At 36.8% G+C, this 19,230-nt stretch overlaps 1 protein-coding gene across 8 annotated transcripts in view; it reads right to left on the reverse strand.

Annotated features, from left to right (window-relative positions):
- Positions 1–387: 387 nt before the first annotated feature.
- UBN2 (ubinuclein 2) overlaps positions 388–19,230 on the reverse strand; it is a 42,791-nt gene continuing 23,948 nt past the window's right edge. For 4 of the 8 annotated variants that reach the window (XM_086887568.1, XM_086887565.1, XM_086887569.1 and 1 more), the window contains 11 exons: positions 17,532–17,602; positions 16,716–16,845; positions 15,622–15,740; positions 14,876–14,989; positions 13,516–13,659; positions 10,193–10,243; positions 8,807–8,849; positions 6,610–8,145; positions 2,407–2,653; positions 1,575–1,664; positions 388–605 (listed from right to left, as the gene is read on the reverse strand). In XM_086887568.1, coding sequence (XP_086743694.1) covers positions 556–605; positions 1,575–1,664; positions 2,407–2,653; positions 6,610–8,145; positions 8,807–8,849; positions 10,193–10,243; positions 13,516–13,659; positions 14,876–14,989; positions 15,622–15,740; positions 16,716–16,845; positions 17,532–17,602 — 2,595 coding nt within the window. In that variant the 3' untranslated portion in view covers positions 388–555. Of the gene's footprint in view, positions 606–1,574; positions 1,665–2,406; positions 2,654–3,629; positions 3,714–6,323; positions 8,146–8,806; positions 8,850–10,192; positions 10,244–13,515; positions 13,660–14,875; positions 14,990–15,621; positions 15,741–16,715; positions 16,846–17,531; positions 17,603–19,230 lie in introns of all 8 variants that reach the window. The other 4 variants (XM_023929568.2, XM_086887567.1, XM_086887566.1 and 1 more) reach the window with 2 other exon arrangements.

Consider the following 19,230-nt stretch of genomic DNA (forward strand, 5'->3'; position numbering starts at 1 on the left):
ATAAATGCCCATTATCAGAAACTGCTTTTGTCTAAAGTTTTAATTATAATGCAAAGTATCCCAGCACCATCTCTATTCTACATAACCTTTGGTCCACAACCGTATAGTACACTCAGGACCTACACATAATCTTACACTGGGCACTTTGGGCACTAAGGATGAATCCACCTTACGCAATGAACGGAGAAACCTATTCTAGCTCCTTTCACCATTTCCACTTTTCATTGGACTTCACCCAGAAACAAAACGTTGGTGCTGCTGTGGGTTTGACGATCAATTTCTTTTAAGAGCCAATCAGAGCAGATAAAAAAGGTTGTTTCTTTAGGCAATATCAAACTGTGACCAGTCTGCATGACCAGGAGGACCAGTCCTCCTTTTCCTTCTCTCTTTGATCAAGTATTTTTTTATTTTTCTTCTTCCTCTCACCACAGTGCTTAGGATCAGAATATGTAAACATTGACAGAAACAGCAGCCCTGTGACAATAAGCACTTTCCCAACTGGGCAGATTCTGTCAGCCAACCAGAACTGCTTCAGCTCCCTTGCTCGTCCAGAAGTCACTGGTTTTTCCGCTGTAACTTAGTGTCCCCTTTACTTTGGCCTCCATCTGTAGTTGAGACACAGAAACAAAAGGGAAGAATAAAAGCATGAGCGAACTTTTGTTTTTGTAACTTACAGTAGGAGAGATGGGAATTTGGCAGGTTCAGCTTTAGCATCACCAAAAAGTATATTGTTTTTACTGAGTGGAAGACTTTGCATCTTCTCTGTAGTTCATTTATTAGAAATAGCGTTGTTGAAATCTGATGTATCAAGCTTCATACCAAAACACTGCCCAATTTTTTTGGTACTGAGAACTCTCAAATGAAGAACGCCCTCCAAGCCACTGCCATCTTTCCCATTCCTTCTCCTGGCCTGCAGAAAGCACACTATGAGTGACAAAGGTGTATACTCCAGACTGTGTATTCTAAAGCTTTCTGAAAATTTTCCTGCTCTAAGCCTTACAAACAGAAAAATAAAATCTACTGCTTCAAGTTTCCCTTCTCAATCAAAATATGCAACCCCTATCAAGCATAAAATTCCCAAGGAAAGCAGATATTCCATTAAGAAACCATCCCACCATTCACATGTGAATATACTCTTTTAAGAAACATGAAAAAAGCTTTTATCTTGAAGGTCAGTTCTTCCTTCAGAGGGGAAATGAAAATTTTTAGTGGATAAACTTTATATGCCTGTAAACAATTGTGTTAGTGTCCAGCAAGTACTATCCCTTTTTTCCCCACCAGTTGAATTTGTACACTTCAGTTTCTAGAATTGCTGCAGGTAAGTATTGGAATTTTTGAAATTTTTTTGTTCCTGACCTTGAAGAGAAATAGGGGAAAAAAAAATCATTCAGGTTCCAAAAATACTGCTACAATAGTGTAAGTTCTGCCAGCTGCTCCCAAAGTTTGTCTCTATGTTATGTCTTCTCTAAACTAAGCACTGGTTTTATACATTATATTTCAGTCTAAGGCAGAAATCTGACTTTTAAGTTAAAATAAGTTAAAAATAAGTAATAAGAAATATATCATATCTTTACCTGTGTAAGCTTGCTGCAAGTGAGCAGGCAGAGGTGAGTGAGACAGCGTTGCTGCATGCTGAGCACCTGGCTGTAAACCCTTCAGTAAGTCTGGGGGGGAAATAAGGAGAACAAAGATAAAAAATAAATCTTAAGGAGAAAGGCAGTTTCCGTGAAATGGGTTTTTGTAGTGTAGCTGTAGTAGCAGGCTTATCTCCAAAATAAAGAATAGATACCTAATAGCACTCTGATGGCTGGAATAAGTCAACAGAGACAAACCTATTCAAATATAGTTAGTCAAAAGTCAGAGCAAGGAACATGCCTTACTACTGGGATGCAACTCTTCATATAATTTTGTTTGGAAGAAAAACCAATATTTTACATGGCTTAAGAACATAAATACCTTCTTTATAAGCAATCATAAAAAGTAAATGCCATCTTGGTTGATAATTCTTCATAAGAGAGCTGTTTGATATCTGAGATTATTGAGTTACAGCTACTTTTAGGAATCACCATATTAAGTCTCTTATGTCAACAATGACATTTGAAGACTTTTTTCTAAAACTAAGGTATTAGAAGTTAACCCAAAAAAAGTACATTCAAAACTAAACATATACTGTGACTATAACAATGAAGTTAAGCTTATCAAAGGTGATTTATATCACCTTTATTAGGTATAATTATTAGGTAATTATGTAAAGAAAGTTTTTATCCGTGAAGGAATGCCATTTACAGTCCTGTAGGGATTTTCATGAACCAAATCTGAGTGTCTCAAGACTTTATTGCTTCCCTACTCAATTTCCATTTTAAGGATGCATCTTTCCTTATAGCACAGTGTCATAATTCCACTCACTCTGAGTTAGGTTGTGGTGGAAAGCCGCTGAGGTAGATCCCGAGGTGGTTGTCGCTCCAGCTGTGTCCGTCCCAAAGCCAAGCAGCTCCAAGGGAAACTGGAAGGGCACAGTCACAGGAACAAGGCCACCCAGCATCCCAAAAGGAGTTAATGGTGTAGACGTCACGTTCTGACTGGTTACAGACAGGGGTGATGCCATGAGAGTCAGAGGTGAGGCGTTAGCCAGTAACGATGCTCCTGCTGTTGACTATGCAATAAAAAAAAGAAAAAGAACAGCAGTACTTCAAGATTTTTAAATATTTTAATTGCATTCTTCAAGGGTATAAAAATCAACTATTCCCTGTTAAGTGTTGCTCTGTTGAGAAGTATATTAAACTATTAATGAATATCCACTTATCCACCTAGGAAGCCTTCCCAGTGTTCATTTACTAAGCAAGCACAGTTATACTGCAGATTCAGACATAAGGGTATGCTTCATCTATCATGTTTTTCTCATTAGCCTTACAGGTAATTTCCTTGATCTCCTTTCTAATTATGCACTGGCCTACAGTCACAATGTAATGCAATATCCTCTATTAGATTAATAATATGAAATTATCCAATGTAGAGCTGAAGTTCTTTAGTAGAGTATTACACCTCCCCCCATTATTTCTAAAGAGGTTGCAGAGAAACAATGAATTCTGAAAATTAACATTCATATGTAAGGATCCCCAAACTTAAGAAGTCAGGTTAGCAAAATGCATGCATACACACATACATACATATGTAGAGGTGTGCTTGTTAATGTCAGAGGAAAAGGAAAAAAGCAAAGGAAAATAATCTCTTCACTCTAAATGTCAAAATGAAGTTAAATTCACTGCAGTTTTAAAATTAAAATGCAAGATTAGTCAGAACATTTTAGCTACAACAGCTCCTAAATCGCATTAACTCCTCTAACATTATATGAGCTCATTATTAACACTTTCACTACATATACAGTAATTTCATATGCTAATGTTAAGTTCTCTAATTATCTACTACAAAACAGTTAGTATAGAAAGCACTTTGAACCAGACTCAACTCAGATATTGCAGTTATTTGAATTAAAAAGACTCAGACAGAATAGGATTTCAGATCTGTGCATTTTTACAAGCCTCAACTAAACCCAAAACTTCGTTATTTTAATAAATACATGAGCTTAAAATGAAAACGACATTTCACTGAATTCTGTAGTAACAACTTACAGGAAAAGCAAAGTGATGAAATCTCCTAGCATGGATAAAGTTTTTATTACCAGTTTTGGTCTTAAGATGTTCCGATGAAAGCAGCTAAAGAAAGGACAGTTGCTTATGAGAAAACATAGTATTTTAAAACAGTGGCCCTGTAAAGGGTATTTACCTACACATGATGTTCCTAGTAAGTGTTTATATTAACACTTAATATAAACATTATCTTAATGTCATCTTAAAGGTACCAACTTCTACAACATACTCTACCCCACAAAGAAAAAAAAAATAATGAAAAGTATCAACGTACTATTATTCTCTTTTGACTTTAAAAGTACTAATTTCATAATAAGCTTATGTACAAAAAAATGACAACTGTTCATTGCTTATGTAATGTAGTAAAGGGCAAAAAAATAAAAGCCATACAGTAATGTTTTTCAACTGTGAATTTGTAAAATGCCTGAAAACAGAAACTTTGTAAAGTGCTCTGCCAAGATCTTGCTTGCTTACTCAAAAAGGAGGAGAGAGTACAGTGAAGAAAAGAGCTACAGAGCATGCCCTAAAGGAACTGCAGTTCAGATGTTTCTATTTCACTCTTGTACATGAGTTCTTAAAAGAACTGCTCATGTAGATCTGAGTCATTCAGATCCTTAGAAGTCTCAGCCAGATTCTGCTTGAGTACTAAAGGTAGGTAGATCTTTTTAAGGGAATTACACATGTACTCTTTGGCTTTGTGTCCTCAAGATGTAACTTTCTGTGAGGCTTCAGCAGGTATAAACTTGTATTCTGGTAAATAATTGTGTCAATCAGAAGTGGAAAGGAGGGAAACAATTCTTGGAAGCTTCCTAGTTAAGAACACCTTTATTATCACATTAAATCATCTTGTTTCATCTTTAATGTAAGTAGACCGGAATATTAAAATGGGCGATGCAGGTACCATTCTCATCTTCTAATAACCTCTCAAATAGGAATTAAATCCCTAAGGCTTTAAAGGAAAGGAGATTCAGTATTATGTGAAGTTTTAAGAGGAATAACTAAGTTCTTAGTACATTGTACCTAACAACTGATCTGGAACTGATGTTGGTTCAGCAGCCTTTAGACCTTTATAGCTAAATAAAAACCTCTGTGATCACAAATCTCTTCCCCTTTAGTGTACTTGAACTGGGAGGTAATTAAATTCTAATCTTTCTCTGAATGTACTCCACTGACTAAGCTTCACAGTGCACAGCAGCAACAGCCTTATTCCTTGGTTTATCTTCTTTGATTTCTTTCATAGTGTTCTTCTGAACTGTTTTTAGGTTATCAAAGTAATTTATGAAGTGTCAAAAAAGCCCTTATGAAAGGTCTCAATAATTATTTTAGTGATATCATATGCCACTCAGTACTTCTAGCTGATTTACCCCTTTCTATAATATCAACACACCTTATTTTGCTGTATTATAGTATGGACTCATGTTGCTTGATTATTCACCACACACCTCACACTTGAGTGCTCTTCAGTAGAACTGTGGCCAAAATGTATTTCATTACTCAGGTGATCAGTGTTTCTAACAAAAAAATTACATGCCTTCAACTACAGGTACAGAATTCATCTCATCGCCCAACACAACACTGCTTATTTCCCTTCTCCATCATCTTTAAGCACTACTACACCCATTTCACATTTTGTTCTACATCATAGCCATTGCATCCACTGGATTCTGCTGACTGCACCAGGAAGAAACAACTCTCGTCCCAGTCCATTCATTGTAGCCCCTTTTGTCTCCTCCAGGCACCTCCTAGAGTACTCAAACTGCACTGTACTTGGTTCAGTTCTTCTCCAGATGTTATGTGGCATGGCTATAATGTGGTACCTCAGTGGCCTGTACACAGCATACAGGTTGTGGATTTTTTCTCCATTCAAAGAACCCAGAATAAGTGAAAGCTGTGTCAGAGCCTGCCAGACTTTTATTACTGACTGTTTTAGTACAGTAGGATGAAAGACCATAGAAGTGCTTCGTAAAAATCATCTTCCTCCTGTTATTCAGCTGCATTAGGAAGAATTTGATGGCAAACTAAAAGATTATAAAATATTGCCAGAATTTGAGTATACATCACTCCCATGGAACAGCAATGTATGCTGTTCAGAATAATACAAAGTTGTTCATTTGCTGTACACCAAATGTAATTTACAGCAATACTGCTTTTCTTAAGTATTGATGACTTCAGCATAGAGAACGATAGGAAAGCATCAAATCATCCCAGTAATTAAGCATTCCCAGTAAGAAGAACACAAGCTGGGAAAGCAAGTTGTCTTCTGGGTAAATAATACGTTTATATGTTTTAGAACAACAGTATTTTCAAAATATTTGTCTTGTTTGATTTGTCTTATCTCTAGTGTTAGTATAAGCTTTTATTTTCTAGGGTATTTATATATTAATGGGGTGTCTCATTCAGTTCAACTAGATCCTACAGAACAAAATACACAGTCACAAATACAAAAGCAAAGCCCTTGCAAGTGTTAATTACAATTACAAGTCTTGAATTACAGTCAACCACATGCAACTGAACTCTACTTTTGCAGTTAATCATGAAGCCTGACAACAAACATACGAAGACACCTTTTACATGACCACCATCATTACAAATATGTCAATATGAGAGAATTCACAAATCAAATAATGCAAGTAAAAAATACTACATCCACTGAGAATATGGTCACACAAAGCTTACCTTTTCTAGTGCTGTTGAAAGAAAAAAAGTGAATTCTTTTCCACAGTATAGACCAACAAACAGTTTACAGTGAGGATTTGTTCCACACTGATCCTGGCATTCCACATCAGCTGGAAATACACATTCTTTAGTGTGAAATAGTTTCATCAGTATCAGCATTATGCTCAAAATGGTAAAAAATTAAATTTATGACATTTACAAATCAAGAAATACAGTAAGAATGTTTACAAAATAAGTGCGATAAACATTTATGTAAGGCTCAAATGTAAACTTGTTAGATGCGTACCTGCACACTGGCTGCTACAACTGGAGACCCTGAGGCAGAAGATGGTCTGTGTGGAGTTGACAACTGTTTAGTAGCACCCTGTGTTCCACTTCCTGCTCCCCCAGACAGACTAGTCCTACTAGCTCCACTTGAGTTAAGGTTACTGCCTCTGCTGGCAGGTACATTCATTCCAACTCCACCCAGATTATTTTTACCAACAGTTCCAGAAGGAGAAGAGTTGGGCAATTTTGAAGAAGCCTGAGGGTTTTTTGCAGGCTGAAGGCCTGAGGTGCGATTAGAAGACAGCAAATTCACTGTGGGAGACTGCCTGCTGATATTTACACCACTGGTCTGTTTATGAAGGGGGTTGTTGCTGGAGTGACTACTCTGGGAAACTAGTGCACTTGAACTGGAAGAACTGGGTGTTGTTGCAGGCCTGGGGGATGAGGTGGACTTAGATGAAAATTTAGGTGATGCATTTGGCTTGGGTGTCACAGAGGGCTTAGATGAAGTGGGCTTGGGAGAGGCAGCAGGTTTGGGAGAGGCAGCCATGGAGAAGGGAGGCTTGAAACCCTGGGAAGAAACTTGTGACACCATAGCCTTGGCTAAATAGTTACTAGAGGTAGAGGTGCTGGATGTTGTCCGAGAAACCAGTGGGTGAGACACTTGAGAGCCACTTCCGGATGAGGGATTAGACAAAGGCAGGCGATACACTACAGACTTATCTTGAGCCTTGATGACTGGTGATGAGCAAGAGAGTTTAGGATTACTACTCAATTTCACCACAGGATTGGTCTGTGATTTACTAATAGTTGCTTGTAAGGGAGATACATATTTCTGTTGTACAGCTGAATGCTGGTGCACCTTTGTCACTTGTGATGTTGAGGAATTACCACCTTGAGCCTCAGCAGACGATACCAAGATATTAGTATCCTTGGTTCTTTGAGAGGAGGTGGAAATAGCTGCTTGAGTCTTAGAGGAAGAAACATGAGTCTGAGAAGAGGAAGCAGCTTGGATCTGACTTGACCTCTGTAGTCCTTGTTGAAGTAGTTTGGCTGGCAAAGGCTCTAAGGAAACCTTGGGATTTTGAATTGAAGATCCAGCAATAAGGCCTGAAGAGATACCAGTGTGAACTAAGTCCTGGGGTTTCTTTGGTACTGGCCCTGTGTGACCAGCAATGAGACTTGATGAATGGGATGTTTGAGTGGGCTCTACTTTCTTTGAAGTCGCCAGAGGCAACTTACTCATAATGCTTGCTAGTTTCTCTTCCCTCAGCCCAGGGCGAGGTCTGGATGTTGGTGTGTCTATGGTGGACCCAAGAGGTGATCCCTTGGCACCATTATTGATAACTGCCAGAGCATCAGAAACAGAATCCAGTGAGGGTGGGTGGAAAGAGAGGTCCTCATCCAGTGAGTCATCCAAGCAGATCGTCTCTGGAGCTGCTGTGCAACTAGAGCTGGCTGGGGTGCACACAGCTGCACTGGAACTCAGTACAGTAGCACAACTTGAATTGACTGAAGATATACAAGCTTTCTGTTCTTTTTTTGGACTGGAGTCCTGAAAATGAAGGGATAGGAAACATCAGGTTTAGCAGTCTTTCTGAAATTGATTTAAGGTCATGTTAGTGTAATACTTTTATTCAGTAAATTCAGACAAACCAAAGATCTACTGTTGAAATTCTCATATTAAGATACTTGTGATATCTAGGTGCTGGAGCCCTATGTGCTAATTCAGTATTTGGATTTAAAAATCTAGCACTGTTGCTCCACTTAAGCAGAAGTGGTTAACTTAACCATATGGTGAAGAACAATCAATAATGTGCAGAATAGGGTAGCTAATCTGATCACTTAGTAAAACTGCCACTGAATTAAGACAACACCTGATCACATCAAATGAGGACCTCTATACTATGGTGTCCTTCCAACCACACTGTTTTCTGGTGTTGCCAAATTTAACACAAACTGGAAACACAAAAAGCACACATTTAAAAATGTGAAACATGACTGGAACTAGTACCTCTTCATAGTCAATTTTCAATAGACTAATACAGCAGTATTTTGTACTACATTCTTTGAAATAATGCACCACCAAGTCAATAAGCATTGCCGGACAGAATCCTTCTGCAAGAATTTTTCAGGATCAGAGGCAGAACCAGGTTGTACCAAATGGTCACACTGGACCATTAAGTGTGTATTCAGATATCTTAATAGGCTTTTACCTTCACTTTGGGTTTAGGGGCCAGAATCACCTTCTTCTTTGCCCTAAAACAGACGGGATAAATGTGAATCAGAAGACCAAAAAAACCACAAGGAATTTTCATTTTAAGTGTTACCCTAATTATATTCCAATAAATTAGAATGATGACTACAGGGGTCCAGCTTTAATAATAAAACATCCTTGAAATGAAAAGTTGTTTGAAATATAGAGGGAAAGAAAAATAGCACACTATCAATTAATTTTCTGGCCATCTGTCTCTATGCAAATTAATTTCAAAATCAACTGAATTTATGATATAACCTGACACATAGATCAGGATATATCTAGAGATCTGGTTTTATTTTTCTGATTTAGAGGAAATTCAAAATATCAATTAATTTCAACCTCTTAATATTATGAGTTTGTCTACTTAGCAAAGCTTTGTCTACATTGAAGTCTTCTAGAATAGTAATATAATTTCACTTTTTACATAGGTATTTTTGTCCCTGAGGAGGATGCTTCCTATTCTCATTTATTTCAAGCCAGATAAAAACAGTTGTTTGTTCCCCCCACAAAAGTGGTTTGTTGCTCATCAACTGTTAGAACAGTTTGTTCTAATTTGTTTGCTGCAAGAAGTAATTTAGGAAACTGACAGATTTTCTTCTGCAATGTACACAAACTGCAGTTATGCAAGTAAGGACAGCATTAAGGATTCTTAGTTATCGGCTTCAACTTAAGAGGTTCAGCATTTCACAGTTTATTTATTCAAGAGCAATCAATAGATTTACATTGTATAGGCAATTTTTGATCCTTTCCTAAGCAACTAGAAATGCACCTGGTTAAAAAAAGACTTTACTGTAGGTGGACCATGACTCAGTTTTGATGTGATGCAGAAAAATATCCTATGTTAATCATATTTATCACAAAAGTTGGAATTTATGTTACTTAAAGTCATAACAATTTGAATTCTGACAATGTGGACAGCTCCTGAGAGGCACACAGTGTTGTCTGAAAACGAAGAAGATAAAATCCCACTAAGATACACAGCCTTCTGGGATTAGAGACATTTTTGAGGAAAAGAAAACCAGGAAGTACTGCAGTCTGAGTTCAGTTTAATATGTCAAACTTTAGGCAGTGCGTAATGCTTTGAGTAAAAGGTATTAATTCAAGAATTAATAACCCCTGGAGTTATCTAGCCACTTCACAAAATATAATGCCACAAGAACATTACAGTTATATGCCTAAACTAAAGCATTAAAAAAGATTATAAGCATCACTGTAAGTATCTTCAAACAAATTCCAAAGTACCTCCCTTTCCTTCCCTCTGTCTAAAACAGGTAGCAGGAAGATGAGAAAAGATACTATGCACAACCTAAAGATCTTAGCAAGTTGTCACCATTATACTCACGGAGCAGAAGTGAGGTGATTGTGAACACTTCGGCTTTCTTTAAAAAGCATCCTAAAAGAGTGGTGAGAAATGAAACATTAAGTGATTCTACAGTGATAAACAGCACGTGACCACCAAATACCCAAATATCCTTTGGTTTTTAGTACAGCCTTTGATTATCTGTCCCCAAGGGAGCTAATGATTACTTTGTATTGCTGTCATGTTATAGGTCTTGACATCCATAAACAGAAGAATCTAAAAAAATGTAATAATCTGCATTTATGCTCAAAATACCTCAGTAAACAGCCAAGCAAAAATCAACATAAAATATTACTTTCTTCAATTGGATAGAAGAAATACACTTTGAATGCTCTCTCCTCAAAGACTAATGAAATATTTCAAATATAAAAGAAAAGATTATTGTGTATACATGTATACATGTCCAACACACTGATCATAGGCTTGGGTTTGTGGTTATTAATCTCTTGTGGGGTTTTTTAAAGCACAGAAGATAGAAGTCAGAACACAGTAGCCAAGCTTGTTTCTAGTTTTCTTCAGTAATTTTAGTATTGAAAAAACTTAAGTAAAAGTTTCAAAGTTTAGGAAAAGAAAAACTTTAGGCTCTTGTGTATAATTTCTTTGACTTCCTTTACACTGGACTTATACATATTACTACAGAGCCAAGGAATGGCAAGAGCCAGTATGACAAATCTCAACACTTCACATGCTTTTATTCAATGTCTTAGCTCCTGAGTTGCCAAGAGGAAAGTGAAAATGATTGCTGACCTGTATCTATCCTACAGCTTACTATTCAAATGCAGCTACAAATAGACAATGGACACTTGGTCCCCTTCCTTGTTTCCAGATAGGCAAACTAGGAGAGACAATTTTCTTACAGCACTGCCATCACATTGACACTGACTGCATCATGAACAGCTGTCTAAACAAGAGCTTTTCACCACTCATAATACAACCTACAGAGCTACAATAATTACAAAAAATCTGAGTATCCAAGAATTTCATGTCATCTGGTAAGAAAACACTGACATCCTCTCATTACAGTTCAGGGCCTTACTTCTCAGGTCCTATTTCCAGCTACATTTTCACATTTTCTTCACCATACTAACCTCCAAATCTGTATTGCATTGCTCTGTCAGAGACTACTGAAAGCCTATGAGGAAATGTCATGGAGCAAAACCATTCCTCATTACATGTTTAATGGGCCACCACCCAACCTATTCAGCTTCTCCAGAATATTTCCCTCTCCAGCTCCTTCTTGGTGCTTTATCCACTCCTTAATCATTTCAATTTGGAAATGAAAATTCAAAATTAATCACAGGCCCAAGTAATTTGTAGGCTCATCCTTCAAGGTTGAAGACAAAATTTTAAGGCTATCAAAGGACAGAAATCATAGACATGGTACAAAGAAAGGACAGAGCAGTATATGAGGTCACTTCCAACCTTAACAATCATCTGATTCTGTAATTTCCAGTTATGATCAATACCTTACACCTCTTGCTTCCTTATGGAGCTATGAGAAACATTAAATACAGTTAACTTTGGAAGTGCAAGATATTTTCCTTCTAAAATGAACACACAAAGTTCTGGTACCGTATACCAATTCTGATTAGTAAGAATTCCTTAAAAAAAAACATGGTCAGTAGATCAGTTTTAGCATTAAATACCTATTTTTTTTTCAAGCTCATATAGCTCCTTTTCACTTGAGGCCACATATAAAAAATGAAAAATTATAAGCCTTCAGCATAATCCCTAAGCCAGCATCCAACAAGATGAGCATTCAGAATAAGAATTATGTGCTGTATTAGGAATTACCACTGCCAGACTCCAAGAAATACTTTCTTTTTACCTTTCCATGCATAACTGTTTGCCTACAAATTACAATACATCACTTCCTTAACAGAAAGCAGGAAAGTGCCAACCAGTAGATACAGGACAATTTGTAAATTATCATGGTACTAAAACCACCCAGTTAGTAAATGAAGTCTTGCTGGTCAACAGGAAGCTATTATCTGTTACCTGTTCAGGTTTGTTTGGTCTGTTGGTCGTTTTCATTTGCTTTGAGAGGCATTTTGGTTTATTGTTTAGTTTTCATCTTTTGTTGTTGAAGCCAATTGTATGGATAGTTTAAAAGCTCATAGAAATTTCCAGCAGACTTAAATGGAAAGGAGAGAACCATATGTTTAATGGCTTCTCAATACCAAGTTTTAATATGCTTCACTTCTATGTAATCTTGAATCCCCTAACACTATCTCTTGACTGTTTTTCCACTATCATCAGTGATCTTCCTATCTTCCATTCCTAAACCAAACTGGGAAACTGTCTCATCTAATTCAATAAAATCTTCATAACAGACAATTCAGTCATTAATCTCACTCATTAGCATACTTCCACAAAAAACTACATCACTGAACAAAAATAAGTCAGCTGTATGCCAGGAAGTGTCAAACTTCATTCGTTCCTTCTGTTACTATTTAACCAGCTATTTCTACACTGACTGTTCTAAGAAATACCTCAGTAAAGTTATTTTTACAGTTTGATACAGATTTGACAAAACTAAACTCAAGGTATTCTTGAACAAGTTGATTAGTTGTATCATTTAGCTTTTACAATCAGGTTGAGGTTTGATTAAATTATCTTTTGCAGTGAGTACTACAGAAAGAAAGAACTCAGTCCAAACCATACTTGGTTCTCTTTCACACCAAACCCTTAGAAATCTCTGCCAAACCTGTATTTCACAATGGTTTACTACTGCTCCTCCCATTTTATTTCTCCCTCTTTTTTTATCTGGTTGTTTCTTCCTGTGTCCATAAGAAGCAAGTATAGAAACTGGTACATTTTAAAATGCTGTAAAACAGAGGATCCCAACTGCAAACAAGAAATAGAGAGCAGAATCCTTAAGTCTGTTGTCAACACCACTATCAAAATTCTGTGTGAGCAGTCTGATAAAGCAATGTTCCAACATACAGGCAAAACTGATTTCTAGATCAGTATCACTTCCTATAAAAGGAACTCTTCCATACAGAACTTTCCAAGCTGTTACCCTCCCACCTCATACTTCTCAAATGAAGCATTCAGTCTCTAGGAGATGATAAAAGCAAGCAACTCTCCAAGGAAAACAGTAGGGTTTCACACACTCAGGCTTACAAACAAAAGACAGAAAATTAATTTTAGAGAAACATTTGTTCTTCCAAAATATTCCAGCTTCACAAACATACTCTTAAGTTCCAACCAATATCAACAGTACATGGTTGAGTCAAATGTAAGACAAATATGAACCAAATAACACCAAAGTGAATAATACAGTGAATAAGCAGGTATCTTACCTTGCCTGCATCCAGCCTTTAGGCCAAAGTGGTTTCACTTCTGTTTCCATGAAGGTTTTGAGGTAATCTTCAGCAGACTGACTTCGATTTGGCTCTAGCTCGTAACATCCCAGCTTGATCTTAACAAGATTACATAACAGAGACCTGCAAAAAGAAACAAAATAAATATACTGAAAGACACAATCCTTTCAAAAGCTCAATATAAAAAAGATAAGAAATTGAAGGTGCTGTCTACTGATAGCTGGAAGTTGTTCTCGGTTCCAACTGTGTTTTTTGGAAGTTTGTACTGCTCAAAGTATTGCTACTACAAACTGGTATGGTCTACCATTGTCACTTCTCCATTTCCAAAAGACTCTATTGCTCTTGTTTTCATCCTACCATCATTTTGCCATTTTTTTACATTTTCTTTGTGTTTTTCTCATAGTTGGAACATTTCCTCTCACTGCTCACAGTGACCTCTCATTTGTCTGAAAGGAAGTGAAATCCATTCTTCACTGAGTACTTCAACAGAGGGTTCTTTCTTACAGGGATTTTGTCTTTTGTTCTTAAAAATATAAAAGTGCACACAGTTAAGTATCATCAGCCTTCCAGAGCCTCTTCAATGAAAAAAGCAACAGATTTAAATATCTCTCCCCTCCAGGTCAGTCCAAGCTATATTGCTTGTACATATTTCATGAAGCTTTCTTCCCTGTTGTCTTCACATACTAAAAAGGCTCACTGAGAGAAGTCCACCAGCCCCTTTAAAAGATATAGATTAGATAGATAAAAATATTAGTCATCTCAGTTTTCAGAAAAATCTGTTCTAGGAAACCAAACTCTAGTTTCAGGTAAGAATCTGTGCTGCTCTTGAGAGACATCAAAGAATTTGTGTTCAGAGGGAAGAGAAGGCGTTAAAATGAATGCATTTTTCTAGCTCCTGGACTGGGAGGCTTGCCAAATCAATACCACCAATCCTGATGGCCTGTCCTCCTGTGGCAGAAATCTCTAGTGCCCATTGGTTTTTGTAACATATTCCTAGAAAGGTGGGAAGCAGTTTTAACACTGCTTACACACCTGTTCTTTGCCTAAAGAAGCTCAAAGTCCCGGAGTCAGAAAATACTTGTGTATTTGGATAAATCAGAAAAACAAGCAGTGAAACTTGAAAGGATTGGACACAGGATTTTCCTTTCAAGTCAAGTAAGGTGTTTCACCATTACAGAATTCCAGTTTGCCTATTTAACACCAACACTCTTCAAAACTTCTCCAAGGTGTAATTCTGAGCAAAATTATTTATTCAATAGTATCATGTAATAACATTCTCTTGGAGATCCCTTTATAACTTCAGTCAAAATTCTTCATGGAAAAGGTAGCTTTGTCTTACCTCACTGTGTCATCCCAGTGAAACTTCTTTCTGGGTCCAACAACCCTCTTTCCTGGTTTCTCATCATCATCTTCCTCTGATCCATTTTTCTCTCGTTCATCTTCCGCTTGCAACCTACATTTGGAACAATTATTTTCTTTAGAGCTATACTACACAGACAAAATATTTCATTGAAAAAGGAGTGTCATTCTAGGTGTTAGGGGGAAAAATAAACCACTGAAGACCTGTTTTCAGATTTTTGCTATACTTCCTTACAGGATAAGCAGTTCAATCTCCCTCTCCCCACTACTATGTGGTTCTCAGCCAAATGAAAATGACACACTGTACAGATGCTTTCACTGATGCCCCTATGAACTTCAAGCAGTGCCTCTAATGGGAAGTGGCAGGATACTTAATAAGCTATTAATACCCTTAGAAGTCTAAAATTAGTTAGATATGATTGAAACGATTACAATGAACAAGGACAAAATATATAAATAACCTCAACATACCATCTTCCTCCATTAATTCCTCATTTTAGGAATCAACCAATAATCCTTCAGATGGTTTTTTTTCTGTCAAAACCTATCTCAGATAATGATTTCTCTCTGGTGTCAGACAATAACACACAAAGTATTTTGTACAATTCAAAAAAGACACCCTTAAACTGGAGCAGAGCAATTTTCTGAGCTAAGGAAGTAAACAACATGGATACAAACTTCCAGCTGGGTTCTAAATAGGCATGCACAGTCTCCAGAATAACCTACTTGGCATTCTTGGCTTGATTGCGGGCCTGACAGTCCTCTTGATACTTGCATAACTGTTCAGGCATGACGTTACTGACAGCCAGTTTCAGCTTCTGCAATGGTTCTCTCAAGCGGTCGTCCTGTGAAAAGAGGAGCACCAAAATAAGCCTATTAGAGATAAAATAAAGATCATTTCAGATAGTTTCATGAAAATTTCTGTATCACTCCCAAGGTAACATTCCCAATACTATTTATGGACTGCAACAGATATATTCCACATGGTACTTGAATCCTGTTAGGTGCAACACCATTATATAAATGCACATATGTCTCACCTAAGTCTTGAGACTAGAAACAACAAAAGATAGTCACAAATAAATGTGTCATGAATATCCCAGAACATTACAGCATGATCTCTTTAAATAATGTTTTTCAACTAAAATAGGGAAGGGGAAAAAACTTAAGGGAGAAAAAGTGAGATAAATTGACCAACCGACATCTCAACATTTGCAAATAAGTATCCTATTAATCAGATCTCCAAAAACTGTGGTATAAAAACATCCCAGGTAATGAACAAAGTATGAATATGTATTATATTATCCAAATAATAAATTGTTATTAAATGCAGTTTATGTACCTGAAGGGTAAGGACTATGTATTTAGAATTGTCTCCAAATATTAAGAACTTCAAACATTAAGGTAATATACCATACACTTCACTACATGTTTTAAATTCACTTTCTACATCTTCTGACTTTACATTATTAGTTTTAATTGCTTATTGAAAAGAACTAGCATATTTTATGTTTATCTGCTTAGAAATATAATTAGTAATACTCAGTATTCAGCAGAAACACTCCTTCATAGCCTGTATCCAGCTTTCAAGATGAATGCACTTTATTCTTGAATAAAGACTCTGAAATACTTAAAGTATTTGTTCCTAACGCAGTTACAATATCAGGCACATGCAAAGAACCTTTTAAACTTATCTAGCAACTGACACAAAATATTTTGCTTGATTTGAGGCTGTATGGCTACTGCTCTGCTGCATTCAGTCCTCCTTGCTGTCACATAATTGACTCTTGCTGGAGCTCCTCTCCCCCATCATTGATTACCTGGACATTGAGGTGTAACTTCTTCAGGCGTTTTATCAGCGTGTCCTTATTGCACGGCACGAAAGCCTCCAGGTGTGAGTACACTCCATTGCGGATGGCAGGATTCACCTCCTGTAACTGTAGCTCAATGCTGACAAACAAACAGGAGATGCTCAGTCAGAGACACACTCCAAGGTAAAGATGACATATGAACAAAAACCTAAGGAAACTTTGGAAGCATAGCACATTCTAGCTAGGCATACTAGAAACAGTTGCTTGGGACTTTTTCAGATAAGCTTTTTTATAAAAGGAAGAAGTCCTAATCAATGGCAAGAAACCATTAATGTATGCACTTGTCCAGCAATGTCGAACACTCATTCAAATTTAGTTTACACATATCACTGCGAATCAAAAGTGATATGATTTTACTTTTATAGTCTTCTAGAGATTAAGTTTGTTTCTTAGCATATGAACACATATTAAACCCTTAATTGAAGATTACAGAGAAAATAGTCTGCCATTTGCCCTCATGAAAACTGAAGGTGTTTTGAGTTACAAAAGTGGGAGACAGGAGCAAATAACAGCAATTTTGTTGAATTTTACACATAAAGTCAAGGACCAGGGCACTACAAAACATTTTACACTGGATTAAGACAGACAGGAATGACAGGAATTGTATGCATAAATAAATCTCTTTAGCTAATAACTAGCTTAGACTGATCTACCTTCATTGACTTTTAAGGGCTTTGTTGGAACAACCTCAATAATACTTCCTCTTCTGTACTTTTCCTTTCACCCCCTTTCCAAAAAGGGAAGGTTCTACAGATAAGCACTTACTCCAGAAGAATATTATTCATGTCTTGTGTGAAAAACTTCTTCCTGCCTTCTTCATCAAACATCTTGGCAGCCTGGAAATACAATAAAATAAAAAAAAAAGCATCCAAGTTCATAGAGTATTTTGAACCAACAATTTTTGTATCTTCACTTTTACAGCCCTATCATATTCTTCTTTCCCAGATAACATTAATTGGAAAAGAATAAAGAAAATCGAGCTATTCTCAGCTGTTTAGAAAAAACTGAGGACTGTTATTGTTATACTCAAATATATACACTAGGGCAGACAATCATTCTGTTTAGGATCTGCCTGGATCACTGATGTTAACATCTTTTGAATTACCATTAAGAAAATGGTAGATGCTTTATCACCTCACCACCACTAACATCCTACTATGACTGTTTTAAAAAGAGAAGCGTTGTTTGACAGGTCAAGAAGGTAAGAGCATTAACTAACACATTTCTGTTCCATCTTTTTCTGCCTGTTATGTGCCTCATCCAGTTACATCTTCCCAGCTTTCTCAGAGCTCTCTCAAACCTTCACTGCAATTTCTACAAGGGGTTATGTATGCTAGAGGAATACCTCATCCCCCTTTCCTGCTGCTGTCCAGAATTCTTGCCATCTTTAGAATGTATCTCTAGTATTTTTATTTGATCTCTTCCTGAGTCTGGTTGTGGGGGAAGGGAAGATAGCCTTATTTATATACATATTTCCTTTTAAGAGATGTTTTTACTGATCTCAAAGGAATTCCCATGCAGAATCCCTTTCTCTTTGTTCTTATCACCTAGATCCTCTTCTTTTTTTCACAAGGAATGACAGCTTATAAGACAAAGCCAATTCCCTATGTCATTCTACAAAAATCAGTAAGAATCTTTCTCGAGTGTACATCTACCCTGCAGAATTTTAGAAATTGAGAAAAAAGAGCCCCACTTCGAGAGGCCTACTGTCACCTTACATATTGGCATGGAACCAGATATCTAGAGGAGCTAGAAAATTCTATGCATGCAGAAAAGTAGGTGTGTGGTATCATTATAGTGACTGACAAATGTTAGAGCCTCATAGCCAACACGCTATGAGGCTGAATATTCAAATAATTAAGAAGCATTAATTATGTCTATAGAACCACAGAATGGTGACTTGCAACAACATAGCTAAAAACTACAAGTAAGTGCAAGTGTTAACATGAATAAATGAATTTATTATTATTAAATACTTACTGTTCTTGCTTTTTGTAACTGACCCACTTAAATTTGAAAGAAAAATATTTTCTAAAACTTGTGAACTCTACACTGCACAGGAAAACAGTGTGACACTCTGTCAAAGCTGTAAGGTAGCCCATTGTCTGAATGCTTTATGACTTCAGTCATGAACACTGATACTGGAGTTTAAGTTCCTGCAAGGAGTGCATTCCACTCATTGTTTTCTACCATAAATTCAGCTCCTGAGGGGATGGTACTATCTGTTTAAGAACACTGAAGCATTTGCCCTGCTAAAAAAATTAGAAAGGTTATAGATGCTTGCAAGTGATAGAGTACCAAAAAGACAAGTCAGAGTCTTAAATCCAATACCTTTATGCCTAATTAACACAGGGATTAGAATCATCATCTGGTTCACAGAAAACAGAAGGAAAAAGCTTTGACATTTTGGTCCCAGGTAAACCTTGAAAGGCAATTCCAGCATTATACTATTATGCTGGACAGC

This window comes from Cyanistes caeruleus, chromosome 4 (assembly GCF_971803275.1).
Source record: "Cyanistes caeruleus chromosome 4, bCyaCae1.hap1.1, whole genome shotgun sequence".
Taxonomy (NCBI): Eukaryota; Metazoa; Chordata; class Aves; order Passeriformes; family Paridae; genus Cyanistes; species Cyanistes caeruleus.